At 30.2% G+C, this 17,234-nt stretch overlaps 3 protein-coding genes and 1 non-coding gene across 4 annotated transcripts; 1 reads left to right on the forward strand and 3 right to left on the reverse strand.

Annotated features, from left to right (window-relative positions):
- Nucleotides 1-343: 343 nt before the first annotated feature.
- On the reverse strand, nucleotides 344-2,560 carry BX663DRAFT_555834 (uncharacterized protein; the record flags this gene model as incomplete). The annotated part of the gene is made up of 11 exons (XM_051531663.1): nucleotides 344-484; nucleotides 563-709; nucleotides 811-1,030; nucleotides 1,097-1,195; nucleotides 1,282-1,414; nucleotides 1,472-1,613; nucleotides 1,699-1,877; nucleotides 1,968-1,993; nucleotides 2,100-2,276; nucleotides 2,354-2,388; nucleotides 2,450-2,560. 11 exons carry the CDS (start codon nucleotides 2,558-2,560, stop codon nucleotides 344-346), a joined length of 1,410 nt encoding a protein of 469 aa, XP_051378462.1.
- A 292-nt stretch (nucleotides 2,561-2,852) lies between these two features.
- Nucleotides 2,853-5,077, reverse strand: BX663DRAFT_524859 (Metallo-dependent phosphatase-like protein). Its single transcript, XM_051529691.1, has one exon. It carries the CDS (start codon nucleotides 5,070-5,072, stop codon nucleotides 2,994-2,996), a length of 2,079 nt encoding a protein of 692 aa, XP_051378463.1. The 5' UTR covers nucleotides 5,073-5,077; the 3' UTR covers nucleotides 2,853-2,993.
- A 1,500-nt stretch (nucleotides 5,078-6,577) lies between these two features.
- On the forward strand, nucleotides 6,578-14,762 carry BX663DRAFT_555836 (uncharacterized protein; the record flags this gene model as incomplete). The annotated part of the gene is made up of 22 exons (XM_051531664.1): nucleotides 6,578-6,644; nucleotides 6,714-6,745; nucleotides 6,836-8,096; nucleotides 8,184-10,262; nucleotides 10,368-10,500; nucleotides 10,581-11,166; nucleotides 11,238-11,397; nucleotides 11,455-11,573; nucleotides 11,662-11,719; nucleotides 11,778-11,855; nucleotides 11,924-12,409; nucleotides 12,516-12,543; nucleotides 12,613-12,671; nucleotides 12,731-12,792; nucleotides 12,855-13,063; nucleotides 13,161-13,220; nucleotides 13,291-13,417; nucleotides 13,496-13,655; nucleotides 13,721-13,923; nucleotides 13,980-14,049; nucleotides 14,101-14,219; nucleotides 14,280-14,762. 22 exons carry the CDS (start codon nucleotides 6,578-6,580, stop codon nucleotides 14,760-14,762), a joined length of 6,639 nt encoding a protein of 2,212 aa, XP_051378464.1.
- Nucleotides 14,763-15,762: 1,000 nt separating this feature from the next.
- On the reverse strand, nucleotides 15,763-15,833 carry BX663DRAFT_t130. Its single transcript has one exon. It is a non-coding gene; the product is annotated as a tRNA-Gly (tRNA).
- Between the last annotated feature and the right edge of the window lie 1,401 nt (nucleotides 15,834-17,234).

Raw genomic sequence — 17,234 nt, forward strand, 5'->3', positions numbered from 1 at the left:
AGCATAAGAATACTCTTAATATTCGAATCAGATTGTAAATATACAATGATTTGTTTGCATAGAAAAAAATAATTTGGGGAAATTATGTATCAATAAAAACAATGTTTGGATTTACACAATATGTCCTACTTTATAACAATTACAATAGAATCTTTACAGCAAGTATATAAATTTGAAACAATTAGGTCAAATTTTATTATTTTTTTTAATTAATTAAATATTTATTGTAAATTTAAGAAAGTATTTGCTTATTTTAAAAGCTATTTTTTATTCCTATGAAATGATTGGACTAAATTATATAAAAGCAATACAACCGTACTTTCGTCTTGTTAACTATTGTATCTTAGCAATTCCTGAATTCTGGGTCTATATAAGGTAATCCAATTAGGTTGAAAATATCCTCCTCTGATCGTACTGTACATTTTTCCAATTTATTGTTTTCTTTCAAAGAAATCCCTTTACTGCTTATTAAAAGGTTCTTTTCCTGTATATAATAAAATATTAGAAATGTATAATTAGTATGCTGATTTACAGAAAAAAGGCAGTATATATACATATATACCTTTCTAGCATACTCTTTAAGAGATTTCTCAAAATAGCTTGAACCCGTCCAACTTAAGATAGCAGTATATAATTCATTACGGTTTGTAATGATCAAATTAACCTGTCGACAAATTCTACTTGAAGGTTGTAAAAATGCACAAAAGTACTATATATTCGAAATCAATCATAAATATGTATACATATACGTGTATGTATATATCTATGTATGTATATATATATATATGTGTGTGTGTGTGCCAGTATTACCTTTTCAAAACCATCGAGCATTTGATTACTATCAAATATTGAACTGATTGCTTTTTTACCCTTGTTATTCTTTGTATCTGAAGTAGAATGCCATAATATGTATTTTATATAGTCCAAGTCGGATAACCGTTGTATTAATTGATTCGAAAAATTATTTAAAGATGGAATATTATTGTTTGTTACAATCAAGTCAAGGCTGTTGATAAACTCTTTACCACGTCTGTATTCAATTTAAAACATGTATATTAATATGATTAGTCAAGTAAACAAGTGTATATGTATTTACCTGTAACTACCAACAGGAACAATCAGGCCTTGGATATCAATAAAATCCACTTCATATCTTATAATTTTAATTATCTCCTCAACATCTTGTCTACTCATCCTAAAATAATAAAAATTATTATACACATGTATATATAGATAGAGAAAGAGACAGAAAGAGAGAGAGCTTATATAAATACATCATACAATTGTTCAAAGCTTGGTAACAACTGAATACCTAAGCGTATTGTTGGTGATAGATTATGTTCTTTGTCAAGCACCTCTTGTAAGGTACGGTATCCTTTATTCCACCAATAATTTGCCAGAGTTGACTCTACACCTATATTTGACTAAAATGAGTACTATGCTTTAAGGAGGAAAAATGACTTGAATTTACCAAATACTTTAACAAAAATACTAAGAGTCCTAAATTTATCATGGGACAATAATTGTTTTGCTTCTGATATTACTCCTGTCTTTAAATACTCCGAAATAATTTGAGATATTTGTCGGCCAATACCTATGATCTGTATGGCTTCCTCTGATGATTGAATATTTCGGGTATACATCTGCTTATCTTTATTCATCATATGCTTCCTTTACCTAATCTCTATATAAATTTACCTTTAAGGCAGCAATTGCACGCTGATAATATAATGCTTTATCACATTGATTATTTAATATTCTTTCTCTTTCAAGGATCATTAAAAATGATATGAGCTTTTTGTTATATTTTGGTTCATATTGTGTTGGACGAAAACAAGCGTATTTCGTATTAACAAAGCTGGGATCAATAGAGATATCTATTCATAGATAGATAGATAGATAGATAAATATATGTATAATGCCATGTATGAAAATTTTAAGTATAAATGTATATCTATATTTTTTACTCTCATCACTAGGTTCTTTTATTGGCCTAAACGAGCGGATATATATTAAATCATGTCTTTCTCTTATCTTCCACTTCCACACACACACACACACACTCTCTCTCTCCCTCTTCTTTTTTTTTCGTTACTTACACAGGAATCTCGTCGTCAAATTCGAGCTTTTCATCTGGAAGTTCTTTAGCCCTTGTATTCAATGTTTCAAGAGAACAGGATCCAGAAACTATATAATTAGTGATTGGTATATCAATTTTACTTTTTGGTTTGACAATGGTATAATTGGCTATTGAAAGTAATTGTCGTGATTTATTACTTTTTTTAAAAAAAAAATAAAAAAATAAATAATAAATGAAATAAAATGAAACGAATCAGCTTGAATTATATCTTACCAATCCTTTATCCATTGAATATCTAAAATAGGAACCTATATATTTATTAAATGATCTTAAGGAGAAAGAAGAAGAAAAAAGATGATATCTATTTACTGAATGGTTTTTAACACTTTCATTTATTCTTGAAGGAGAAGTGGATGCAGCAAATAAATAGTTGGCATCAGCTTGTGTACTACAAAGATATCCACCTAAGCATACCCGCATTATGAAATAAAAAAAAAAAAAAAAATATTGGAAATATACAATCATAAAAATAAAATAAAGGGCTAACCATTTTTCATGAATAAATTAGAGTAAAATCGTATATCATATCCTTTTAGCTTGTTAAGAAGAATATAACCCTTTATATCTTCAAAAATCCTCTTTGCCATCTTTTTATTTTTAAAATGAAAAAAAAAAAAAGAAAAGAAAAAAAAATATTATATATGCATAACTGCTTTTATCATTAAAAATATATACATACATGTTTAAATAGATTACATAACAGTAGCATCATTAATGATTAAAAGAGATTTTTTTTCCCTCTTAATATTATAGATTATTTTCTGAAAAAACTTAGCTCTCTCATCAAAGAAAATTGAGAACAAAAAAAAACTTTTTTATATTGAATACTTTTACGATATTTAAATAATATACATTAACGCTTTCCTTTCTGTGATGCTGAAGGCAGTACTCTTCTACGCCTCTCTTGTGTAGATGTTATTTGTGAAGATGTAGCTGCTGGCACTGATAGTACCGATGTCATGTCTCTATTATTATCAGCATTGTCCTCTTCTTCACTACCGCTTGAAATAATATAACTAGTTTGGCTGCTATTAATGCTATTTTTTTGTGGTTGCTTTGAAGACGAGACTGCTGCTCTTTTACCTCTTGCTCTGGTGAATTGCTGACTTGTCTTCAACTCATAATCATCATTTTCTTCTATCTCAGTCTGTCGTCTCTTTTTTCTATTATCCTGACTACTAGTAATTAACTCTGTTCTTCTTTTCTTCATTGATGTAGTTGCAGATGAAGTTGGTATAATTGCAATATCATTATCTATATCGTTAATAACATGAGTAGCTGTACTATCTATGATTTGTCTATTTTGAGATTCTGGAATGGATCGTAAAGCGATATCATTATTATTAGTTTGAAGTGAAGGTAAAGAATCCTGTTGTTGACTACTTTCTTTCAATTCTGATGCTTTACGTTTAATATATTCTTCTGTCAATTGATCCTCTGTCAAATCAGATATATTATTTCTTATTAATGTTACTGATCTAGTCACAAAATTTCGAATTGCATCTTTATCATTCTTCTCCACAAGTGACATCACAGCCTCCTCTAAGCCTGTTTCAGGCAAAATAGTTAAATCATTCGAAAGCATCTCACTTACAAGATTCTCTACTCTCAAATTATCTAGTCTTTCAGGGATAGCAATCGTCACGTCAGAAATAATGTCTGTCGCTCGTCGACTATTTCTCTCTTCTGGATGTAATTTTTGAAACATAAGCATGTCCTTTGGATTTGCAACTCTATTAATAAATTTATGTCCAAATTGTTGTGGATTAAATTTCTCAAACCCTCCAGAATAATCAACACGAATACGAATAAGTGGTAAGGGCATCTCTATATCGCCTAGATTTTCTAATCGATAAGCCTCTCGTTGTTGTTCTTCCCAATCTATTCGAGCACGCTCGATAAGTGATTCAACTACATCTTCAAGATAGGATTGAGTACTAGCGTGATCTGAAGGCCGTAAAGTCTCAACACGACTTAAAGAAACAGATGTAAACTGAAAGGGACGTACCGTCCTAAGTCGAATTTTATCAAGGCTATACTCATGATGTTTATTGATTTGCAACAGGCCAACATATTTTGGTTCTGATTCACCTTGACTCAAACTTGTAGCCACAGAAGAGCCTGGTTGTGTGACAGCAAAGGAATGAAACTCTTCTGGTGTAATACGACATTCATGCTCATGTCCCCAAAAAACTAAATCTAAAAAGCTATCAAGAAATTCTTCTGGGATATGTGAAGTAGGTCCATGACGTGCACGGTTTTGATGAAAGACAAAGAGATTAAATGTATCGAGCCATTCACGATGCTCACCGTCCTCTTCTGGTTGAGGCCTCATAAATTTCACACGTCCAGCACGCCATTGACGATGCAAACGTTCCTCTCTGATATTTCCAAGTCCATAGAGAGCTAATCTAGTATCGCCTTTTTGCATCAAAATGGGTTGAATGACAACATCTTCAACACTTGAACTTGCACCAAAATAATTCACCATGCCTGCTACTGATAATAAATGTAAAGCACATAGATTACCTACTCCAGAGGGATCATCGTGATTACCATGGATTGAAAAGACAGGAATACTGACATTAAGATTTTCGTCAAGGTAGTTGGCGGTTGCAAATTCGTCTGGGAAATTGATGGATTGATCGCTTGCAATCCATACTTTGCTTGGACGATCGCCAAAACAATGACGACGTAGCATCTTCATGGTTTGGTAGATACATGAACGAGAAGGGCGATTATGATGAAAGAGATCACCACCTAAAAGAATAAAATCAACCTTTTCTGCATCTGCAATTTGAAGAATCTCTTCAAAGGCGTTGAATGAATCTTGTCCTCTAATAGGATCTTTTTCGAGATAGCCAAGATGATTATCAGTTGCGATCAAGATCTTGAAAGTATCATTATCATTCTCGTCGCTTAATTGTGACATTTTTTAAAAAGAGTAGGTTGAAAAAAAAAAAAAAAAAAATACTCTATTTTTTTCTTTTTTTTCTTTTTTTTTTTTTGCAAAATTATAATGTGTGTATGACTGCTGCGTAACGAATAACAAGTATTTCAAGTCAAGATAGCTTTTTATGCAAACTTATTATCTAGGCTAATTTGCTTTTTGAAGTGAAATTAAAAAGAAGAAGGAAAGGTTACATAGATTCAGTTATTAATTTAACCAATTAGTAGCCAGAATTAATAATAAGAACTGGGAGATAGAATTCTATTATAAAACAAGTTGTCTATAATAAAGGCTAAAAATGTGAGTGATAGGGCGCTGGATAAATGAAAGAAATAAAAACGTTAGTTAACAATGCTGTTATACTACATTTGTACCTAGTTATATGTACCTTTTTAATAGAGAAAAAAAAAGGGGCATTTATCTCTGAACAGTATTTAGTAAAGGATAATAAACATTAACTAGCACGTTGAAGAAAGGCACATGGATAAGTATTCAAAATATTAGTACAACTAATAACAATACTAATAATATAGCAAATACGAAACTAATACGAGAAAATAAACTAAATATACAAGTACAGCATTGGCTTAATGTGCGTAGAATAGTTGTATAAATAATTCTTATATCCGGTTGAATGACAAAACTACACCCATTGTAAAACAGCATTATGTTGTCAAATTTAATACTATACTAATATCATATCAACACTATTCCTTAAGTAAAATGTAATATATAATGGTTTATAAAGGCAACTATAAGCATAGTTCAATCAAAAATAGCTTGACTTTGATCTTGCTTATCTATTCAAGCTATTTTACTTGCTCTTATTTGATTAAAAATTCTTGGTTATTTCGTCTAGTAACAAATATGAAGCAGTCTAAATATATTGCCCATCTCGCATTACTCTTTTATAATAGGTATAATATTATTTGATCTATAGCAGAATCCTCGATTCTTATTATTAATTATGGATACTAATTGATTAACTGATAGCAAAGCCTATGTGAGCTTTTATTCTTCTATTTTTACATCAAAATAATGACTATGCAATGCAAAAGGACTTCAAAATTCTGCTTTCTAATCGTGCTTTAAAATTTCATTTTTTTTTTTAAAAAAAAAATAAAAATAAAAATAAAATAGACATAGCATCAATAATATCAGTTACTGTAACAAGACAAGCATTATATCACTGTATACACTAGTTTATTATATTTTGCTATTTATTATTAACTTTATAATATTTTTTATCTGCTTTTATTTTATGAAATTTGAGCGGCACAATATTGAGGAGGGAATAAAAAAAACCTCCATCAAGTATCTTGACTGATTCCAGTTTTTTTTTTTTTTTTTTTTTTTTTCACTGTAATACAGTGACATTATTAGATGACGGGAAAAAAATAATATTTTATGTTGGGTACTTTCAAACTAATAAACATGTTTTCTTTTTTCTTTTTTTCTTTTTTCTTTTACAAAAAAAAATAATAATAATGCCTGAAGACATGTCTGCTCGTGATAAGAATTGGCAATTTTTCCCGCAAACAAATAATAATAATAGTAAGTTTAAACTGACATATATTTGTTTGATTAATTTTTTTTTAACACATACAAATATACTTCTAATAGATGATAAACAAACAAAAGATCCACGGTTAAAGGTAAAAGAGAAAAGCTGTGGTTACCCTTTTTTTTTTTTTTTTTTTTTTTTGTTTATGCTTTAACACTTTATTATTTCCTTTTTTTTTTAGCCTCATGCTTTGAAAAAAAATACAATAATAAAAAAGCAGAAATTCGGAAGTTTCATGGGAAAAATACTTCTTCAAAGTAATAATAAAAAATCAAGCTCTGAGAAAGGAGGAGTTGAACAGCAAAAAGCTTTAAAAGAAGAACCTTTTTCTGGACTTTTTCAGGTCAGGAAAAATCGAATTGAACAATCTAATACCTGTCGATCAACGAATAGCAATGCTGTGGAAATAAAGTTTAGCTTTAAAAAGGACTTGGCAAACTTTCCCCCCTCTGTTAAAAACTATCGCATTGTTAATGGAAGGAAAACACGCTGGGATATTCAAGATTCTCCTTCTACACAGCAACAACATGCCGATGAGAAAAACGAACAAGAAGAAGATGAAAGCAGCCATTCATCTGATGAGGATACAAACTCTATTAACACCTTACAATCTGATGACGATGTATTAGGTCCTTGGATTGAACTTGGCATGATTGATCCTATTACTACTACTACTACTACTACTACCCTTGATACAGCTTTAAAAAAAAATTGGCCCGCTGATGTCTGTCAAGAATGCTTGTCACACAATCAAAGCCGAGGACCATTTGAGTCCATCAATTTATGCGCTCAATGTAAAGTTGAATGGAATTTTCTTTTTCGAGACTTGGAAAATAAAATGAAAGGTTTTTCGTCATTGTCATTGGATAATAATAATAAAAAAAGAGTTGAGAAATTTTCATCGAAATCTACTACTACTACTACTATAAAGAAATCTACTATTATTAGTAAGCCTAATAATAATAATAATAATCAAGCTACTCATACCAACAGACAAAAAGCGATCATTCCGCCTACTAAATCAAATCATTTTCAAAAAGCAAATAAAAAAATAATGGCATCCAAAAAGAATCAAGATTTATTGCTAAAGAAAAAACCTACAAGTGATCACATCACAACAGGAGCATTTTTGACACGAAAGACGGCTTTAACATTAGCGGATCCAGAAAATGGTTTTTATCCTAATCCATACGGCTTTCTACATCACCAGCATGTTGAAGTTTTGAATATGAATGGGCTTTGGTATCTTGGAAGGCTTGAGATGATGGATAAGGGTAAAGTTAAAGTAAAATATCTTGATTGGGACGATCAAGAAGAATGGATAATTATGGGTAGCCGACGTTTAAGAATAGCAGAAGATCAATCTATTATAGCACGTGAAAGTCAAAATAAGATGTCCAGTTCGGAAGATATAATTGATATTGTTAATGTAGATAAAAAAGGTATCCTATCATATTATATAAATAGCACTTTTTATAATAATGTCATTTTATATATATTTATATATTTATATATATATTTATATACAGATAATATTACATCGCCTTTAAATAATAAAAAGGAATTATTAAATAATTCTACACCAGTTTCAGTAAATAAAAAGAAGCTAGATGATGATTATATATCTCAAACTTTAGATAAAGATCCTATGCATATCTTTAATAATAATGAGGTATTTATGACTCGAAAAATGGCTCGTGAATTAACAGATCAATTTGGATTCAAACCAAATCTATTTGGATATCGTCGTAACCGTCCTGTAATGATTACTTCTTTTAGTGGCTCTACAAAGAAGAAAAAAGAAGAACATTTGGGTTTTTTAAGAGAAATGAGCCAAGACCAAGTGCGAGTTTGGTACCCAGACCTTCATCTTTCTGAATGGCTTCCTATTGGCACTCGTCGAATAAGAGTCATGACGGAAGAAGAAGAAGAAGAAGAAAAGGAGAAGGCTTCCTTAATCAATAAGGTCGATTTGGATATTGAAGAAACAGCTCCTTCGTCTCAAACAGTTATAACTTCTTTAGCAGAGGAAACTCGTACGAAGGATGATGAGAATACTGTAGTACAAAAATCAGATACAAGTAATGAAACTAGCGACACACCTATTTCAGTAGTAAAAAGAGGCAGAGGGAGACCAAGAAAAAAGTCATCCACAATAGATACAGGAATAAATCATTCTATTATAAAGCCAACAAAATCTCAAAGGAAAAATAAAACAGAGGTATCGACTAAAAAAAATCTGAGTGTAATTTCGTCCATAGAAACAGATACTAGTAAATTTCCTTCAACGCTATCAAATAACAATAGTATCTCTTCTTCATTTACTACTGCCTCAACTGAACAACAGGATAAAAATTCCTCTTCTTCAGTTCATGAATTCTTGACTACAGGAGCATTTGCAACAAGACATACTATGCGACAACTTCGGGATGAAAACGGATTTATTCCTAATCCATATGGTTACAAATATAAATTGGCAGTTGAAGTCCTCAATACACGGTCAGGGAAAGCTAAGTTTTGGGAACATGGAACATTAATAGAGATGCGGCCCGGCCAAGTTAAAGTACATTATGATGGGTGGGCCGATATTTATGACGAATGGATTAAAGTGGGTAGTCGCAGAATTCGCATCGCATCACAAGAAGAAAATAGTATATCAGATATAGCAAACTCGAATACTGCTGATATAGGGAATACAGATCTCTTAATAGCAGAGCAAAATCCAGAGTTAGTAGAGGAAGTCAGGAAAAATCGAAAGCATCAGATCATTCGTCCTGAAGATTATCAAAAATTAGGTTTACTTGTCAGCTTAGATGAATTGGCTGAAAAGGAAACAAAAAAAAGGAAAAAACGACAGGAGAAAATGAAAGTCCAACAACAAAAACGAAAAATATCAGATTATCAACATAGTGATAGCAATGGTAGTAGTGGGAAAGAAGGATCGGATAGTGATCATCAGTATACTCCAGTTAGTAAACAAAGGACCAAAAAAATTCGTACAACAAAAAAGAAAAAGAAACATCAAACATCAGCTTATTCTAACCATCATAGTTGCAAGCATCATGCCTCAACAGAGACTGAAAAGATAGATACCATTTTAACAGAAACAGATGGAGCACAGCAAAAAATAATCTCCCTTCGACTCGCTCAAGCTAAGGCCTCTGGAAGTAGTCAGTTTGTGGCAAATGTTTATGGTTATGATTATATGCAGCATGTTACTGTACTTCATTTTGATAAAAAAGTATATGAGGGAAGACTTGTAAGTATTAATAAGAATAAAGTAAGAGTGCATTATTGTGGCTGGCTTGATGCCTTTGATGAATATATCACGCTTGGTAGTAGAAGAATACAGCCTATTGAAAACGATCATGAAGTTGTATGTCTTGAGCCTGGTTATAAAGAAAGATACGAAAGTAATAACAGTATATTGACGGAGAATATAGCAACCACTGTTGATCCATGTTGTTGTCATAAGGATCAGAAACCACATACTATTAATCGATTTAGTAGAAAAAGGCTAACATTAGATGACGCGAAACTTAATGAAACTTCAGATAATGATAGTGTAGAATATCATAAAGATATGATAAATGCTGATGATGAAGAAGGTAAAAATAATACAATTTCCAGAATAGTTAATTATGTGCTAAAAATTAAATTAAAAAAAATATATATATATATACATATATAAATACATATATATTTGTATGTAGTTATTGAAACTGAGAATTGGAAAGTTTATTGTAACCAATGCAACATAGTTATTAAGCAGTTTAGGTATTATTGTACTTATTGTGAAACACCATCTCTTGGATATGACTATCAAAGCTTTGAACTTTGTCTTAGGTATATTAAGCAAATACAAACACTCACACCCATATGTATATAAATCGTTATCTTATTTCTTGACTTTATTCGTTGTATAGGTGTTTTGATCAAAATTTTCCTTTTTGGCATGAACATCCTAGATCCAGTTTTGCAATTCAAGCTGTCATTGACGCAGAGATAGGGCCTAGACCAATTAAGGGAGAACTTGTGACAATTTGGGAAGAAGATATTTTAGATGAAACACCATTAGAGGCATTGCCAGATACAAATGAGCCATTAATAAAAGATGTAAACGTGATCAATGACTCGTCATCTCAGGGATTTGTTACTGCAAATACTATCCAGGAAACTAATTCGAAACATCGTACTGAAGAAGAATCAATTGATGCAAGCAAGGTTTTTACCGGAGATGCTCCTATAACAACAGATCAAGGATATAAATATCTTAAAAAATGGAGACGTAGAAAAGTATGTGCATTTTGTAATGATGATGATGATACTTCTGAAGAGCTTGGTTCATTTATAGGTCCTTTTATTATTGCAACATTTAATAAAAACGGTATTGAGAAGAAAAGATCATTTTGGGCTCATGATGCGTGTGCTCGATATTCACCTGAGGTATTCTGTACTCCTGAAGGTAAATGGTATAATGTTACTTTAGCTTTGCGTAGAGGTAGAGGCATGGTAAAAATCTTTTTTTTTTTTTTAAGAATTTATTTGTTCATCTAAAATTAATTTTTTCTTTATTATAATAGAGATGCCATAATTGTAAAGAAAAAGGTGCAACTATAGGGTGCTTCGAATCAAAATGTTCGAGAAGCTTTCATTTACCATGCACTCAGAAACCTGTTAGCTATTTTAAAAACGGTGTTATTTTTTGGTGTGGCATTCATGAAGCTTATTACAATAAAATAGGTACATATCAATTAAAAACATAACAAAAAAAAACAATATATTAATAGCTTACTATAGATACATATGTTAATATTTTCAATTGTGATGGCTGTAATAAAGAACTTGCTGATGAATCTTGGTTTACATGTGTTCCATGTTCGCAAAGCTATTTTTCTTCGTTTGATCTTTGCATGGAGGTAGAGATTGAAAAAAAAAAAAAAAAAAAAAAAAAAAAAAAAAGGTAGAATTTATACATATCATATTGATATTGTTTGTAAAATATAGTGCTTTGAAAATTTTCCTAAAGATCATCCCCATAATGAAGACGAATTTGAAGAAACATGTAAGACTAAAAAAAATTACAAAGTAATAGAAAATAGCTGATAATACTTAATTGATAGCGTTTGCCATTATAAAAGAAATGGAGGCGCAAAAAGCTACAGAAATTGCACGTGAAAAAGAAGAACGCCGATTAGCAAGTAAGTTATATGCATACACATATACATATATAAATATTTAATTTTACTGAAATATATGCATGCTTTAGATGCTAAGAAAAGAAAGAGACCTCTTTTTCCAAAACGGCGACGCAAATTAGCAAATGGTTCTTTACCTGTATCTTGTTGCTATTGTGGAACATATGATGCAGATAGTTGGCGAAAGGGTTATGATGGAGGTGTCATTATGTGCAATAAATGCTTTGAGTTAGCCCTATTAATTGATAACGATGGTGAGCCTCTTCCAGAAGACATGCCTCTTGTTATTGAAAATGATAACAATGAAACTCAAATAATGCAACAACATCGATTACAAAATCGATATGTTTCTTCTATTGAAGACTATTCGCATAAACCATATCTGACTCGTGATACATTATCATTAACTAAATTTAACGAGTCACCTACTAGTATGCGATTAGCTTCATACGAGCCGCAACCAAACCAGCTATTTTCTCTCGTCTTTGATTCAACATATTTTGATATCCCTGGAAGGGCCCCTCGTTGGGCTTCACATTCAGGCACTGATTATCATGGTAAAAAAAAAAAAAAAAAAAAAAAAAAAAAAAAAAAAAAAAAAAAAAAAAAAGAGAGAGAGAGATAATTTTATTGTCTATATTCTAATATATTTTAATTTATTAGGTACATGGTTACCGCAAACTGTTCGTAGGTAAGACATTGAATTCTGATTAATAATAGTTATTATGCATAATATATACAAAACACAACTTATATTTAGGGCTATTCTGAAGTATACAGCTAAAGATGAGAGAATATTATCTAATTTTTTGGGAAGAGGTAAGCTTAGGGTTATAATAAGAATCTCATATACGCATTACAACTATTTGTTTTTGTAGGTACTGACGCTATTGAATGCTTTTTGTTACAAAGAAAGTGTTGTGGTGTTGATATCAATCCTGTAAATAAAATAATGATATTATTATATATAAAGCCTCGCTTTAACGTAACTTCTCTATGTAGTCAGCCATAACGTTATCTCAACGTAATTGTTGCTTTGAAGTACCTCCTGGGTTAACAAGTGCTGAATACCGCCCAATCATTGCTCAAGCAGACTCACGACATTTATCTGGTGCTCTATTCACTGATGAATCTTACCATCATATTCTTTCTCATCCACCATATAAAGACTGTGTAGCTTATTCAACTCATTTAGATGGTGACCTTTCGAGGTAATGTATATTCTATTTTATCTTTTTTTTTTTCGATTTGATAGACAATCCGTTATGATAAGGAATATACATTTATATTTATTTTTTTTTTCTTTAGATTCACAAATATTGAAGAATTTAAATTAGAGTATATAAAAGTAGTGAAAGAAAGCTGGAGGTAATTTTTAATCTCGTAACTTAAACATGAATATATTTTCATTATTTAAACAATGCATATAAAAATATAGGTTATTAAAGATGAGTAGAAGATTAACTTTAGGAATTGGTGATAACAGAGAACATTGTTTTTATATACCAGTTAGCTTCCATCTTATACGCTTGTATATTGATCATGGATTTGAATTGGAGGAATTGGTAAGCACTTAAATGATATAGACAAATAAATAAATATTTACTGTTACTTTATTTTTTTTTTATTTGGGAATTGAAAAGATTATTAAAAGACAACGATATTGCTCAGCATTCGGTTTAGGAACATACTTATGTGTCCAGTTTGACTTTTTAGTGTTCACACATGAGTTTATAGCAACTTTTAAGAAAATCCCAATGGAAAACATTAACCGCATGTTGATTGAGGATAATTTAGACAATGGTAGTATTAAGTTGTTTATTAAACGAATGTCAATGAATATATTATTGACTTATACATTTGTACAGATACTAGCGAAATAATCGAAGTCAGACGTACTTTACGTGGAGTTCCTTCTTCTGCCATCATGAGGAAGAGCAGAGTGATGGGAACAGTATGGATATTTAAACCAACAACTAATTATAGTTTTTCCCAATTATGTGTCTCACGAATGGTAGAAAGGTTTGGTAAAGATGATGGCAATTGGGAATATATTGAACTAAAATTAAAGGTTTGCTTATTTATAAGAATAGAAAGACAAAATTCACTCACCCTGCTTTTTATTAGAAGCAGCAAATGCACTCTGCCATTTTAAAAACAGCAAATACTCAAACAGGGGATTTAATAGATAATGGAGGTATAAAAAAAAATAGATAAGATAACATTTTGATTAAAATCAATTTTATAGTCATCAAAGTGTTGAAGAAAAATGGAACAGCGGAGACTGAAGAAAAGGTTACATTATCAGAATACGAGCAAGAACGTTTAAAAAGAATACAAGAAAACAACAAAACACTACTTAAATTGGTATATCAATTTCGTACAGAATAGATTTATTTAGACTAATATTTATGTAACATACTATAGGGATTAATATCTGAGCTTAGTGAAGAATCTGAAGATGTTATACATTGCGATACAATGATGAATAAAGCTCCATATAATGGAGGTGATCTGGTATTAATGGTGACAGGTCATATAGAACCTATTCTACCGGGCCAAATCAATTGTTACAGAAAATCTATAGTTTCACTTGCTAACGAAGCTATTGATAAACTAGCCACTAAAGGCATGTTAATCATAGGCACTCAGGATATTCGTGATCCTATTACAGGAAAGTTATGGCCACTAACGATGCTTGTTCTAGAGGATATCGAAAGGGCATTAGGTTGTAATGTTATAAAATTGAAGGAAATGGTTGTTACAGTACCAGATGGTTATTCAAAAGATAGAAAAACTGAGTACGAGCCTGTACAGGAACAAGAAGAAGACTTTATAGATATTGAAACCATTGAACATGATCATTTACCTATTGTGCATGCTATTTATCTTGTTTTCCAAAAATTATAATAATCTTTACTATAAAAATATAAACTGTACTTTTTAATGTGCTACCCTTCTTTCTCTACTTTTATAAATTATATTTTATATTGTATGTACAAACTTTTTATTTAAGCAACACCTGACCTTTCTTTTTTATTAAAAAAGAAAGGAAAAGAAAAAAAGGTCTCCACCTTGATTAGTCGCAAATCAACTCTTAAGGAAGGCTTTGAAAATTTTCTTCAGAAATTTATTATCTCTCTCAGTGATAAAGATTTAATTAACTATCTGTAAATATCATTTACCGTATAAAGCCTGTCATTTGTATGCTACCTATTCGACTAATGATACTCTGTGTTATTTGTCTCGACGCTAGTAAATGACTTCCTTTTTAAGAGTTATGTAAATAACATGAATATATTTTATTAACACTCTGAATAAATTTTAATCTTATAGCAGTTGATATATTACTTAAATAGATATTAGGTCAAAACATTTCTTTGATGACAGTTGTTTATAATATGCACTGTGTACGTGTGAAATTTTATTGTATGATGCACCATATAAAGCTTTACTACAGGTTGTGCAGAATATTGTTATAGATTATGGCATGTTACTACTATATTCCTTTTTCTTTTTATTTTTTTTGACAGCGATGGCTAAATAACAAAAACTAAAAAAAAAAAAAAAATGAAACTGCTAATATTTTAAATAACAACAAGAATCGGGTAGAGTATGAGATTGGGAACGCAAGAGAAATAAGAGGAATCAGCAAACCAGGTTGTTTTCTTGGCGAATTGGGGAAGATCCAAGACGAGTATGATGGTTTTTTTTTTCTTCTTTTCTTTGGTAGCTAAGTCTAAGTTCAGTATTGTCTTTTCTACTCTTGAGATAAAAAAGTATAAACTACTATTCTCAAAGAATCCTATTGTTACTGATGTCATTTTTTAGGCAGTTGAAGATGGTTATTATCTTTTGTTCATTATTGATTTTTTTGACTCAATAGGGCGCTTTAAAAAAATAAAAAGTATGCGTCGTCGGGGAATCGAACCCCGGCCCTTCGCGTGGCAGGCGAAGATTATACCACTTAACCAACGACGCGAGGTTAAGAACCGAGTAAGGTCGCGCGTAAAAAAGGACGTTCTTATATATCAAATTTCACTGCAGATAAAGTCTAATTTCACAATTGTGAAATTTTGTGAAATTAGACCATTTCACAATTGTGAAATTAGACATTTCACAAAAAATTTTGAAATTTTGGAAGATTAAAAATTTTTTTATACCAAATGAAAGAGAAAAATTTGCTCATTTTGAATATGTTAATTTTTTTTATTTGGTTAAGAATTGATAGAGATATTAGCATTTAAAGATTTGTTTAATGATTAAAAAATATAACAAATTTTTGGGTATAGTCTTCTTTACTAGAAAATAAATTTAGAATCCCGACATTTTTTTTTCTTTAAATTTCATTGGACAAAAATATTTTTTTTTTATTTTTTTGAATAAGTCATCAAATATAAGCGTGTGTTAGCTGTGTTATATTCTGAATTCAAAAGAAGTTGAAAAAAGATAATTGTAGCAATAATTCATTCAAGATGAATGTTTAAAATGTAAAGTCAAAGTAAGTCTTTTTTTTAAGAAAAGGTCAAATTATTTAACATTTTCAAAAAAAATTTATTAAAAAAATAATAAAAATTCAACATGTACAGTAATGAGTTATGTATAATGTCAATTGTTAAAATAAAACTTATATTATTACTTTACAATAAATTACTTTATCTAGTAAGATTAATTTGTCGTAGTTGAACATAATGTCAAAATGTCTAATTGTCATTCCAAAATCAGCTTGAATGTAGATGTAAAAATTAAAATATACACTTGTTAAAACAATTAAAAATAATAAAACTATTTATTATTTTTCAAATGTAAGATGCATCTTCTCTTGATTGTTAGTTTTTTTTTTTTTTTTTCTGAAGAATGAGTAAAAAGAAACTCAATTTTTTAAGTTTAAAATACAGCAATAAATTTAATCGTCTGTAATAAAATTATTTTCTTCTTTTTTTATTATCTTATATTGATTATTAACAATTCAAATTAAATTATAACTTCATTGCAACATGTCCATTCAATTAAACAAAGACCAAAGAGAATGCAAATGCTCAACTTGCTCTCAAAGTGAGTTGGGATATAGGGTTGTCCACAGACATACAGCCCGTATACATCAAGAAATTGATGAAGGTCTTGCAGATGCAAATGCAATTGAACAAAGTAAATAAAAACTATGCATTTCAAATGTTATAATTAATAAATGCAATAATGCTAACTTTTTTTTTTGTTATCGTGTTAAAGATGTTTATGATGCAAATGATGATCTAATTTTTGAAGATAACAATGCCATTGATGCTATTGAATTAGAGGATATGGATTATCTAGAAGGAGAAGAAGATGTAGTTGAATGTATGTATTACCTTTTAAAAAATAATATTGCTATGATAATCTTTA

This window comes from Cokeromyces recurvatus, assembly GCF_025118155.1.
Source record: "Cokeromyces recurvatus strain NRRL 2243 chromosome Unknown BX663scaffold_40, whole genome shotgun sequence".
In the NCBI taxonomy this organism is placed as follows: domain Eukaryota; kingdom Fungi; phylum Mucoromycota; class Mucoromycetes; order Mucorales; family Mucoraceae; genus Cokeromyces; species Cokeromyces recurvatus.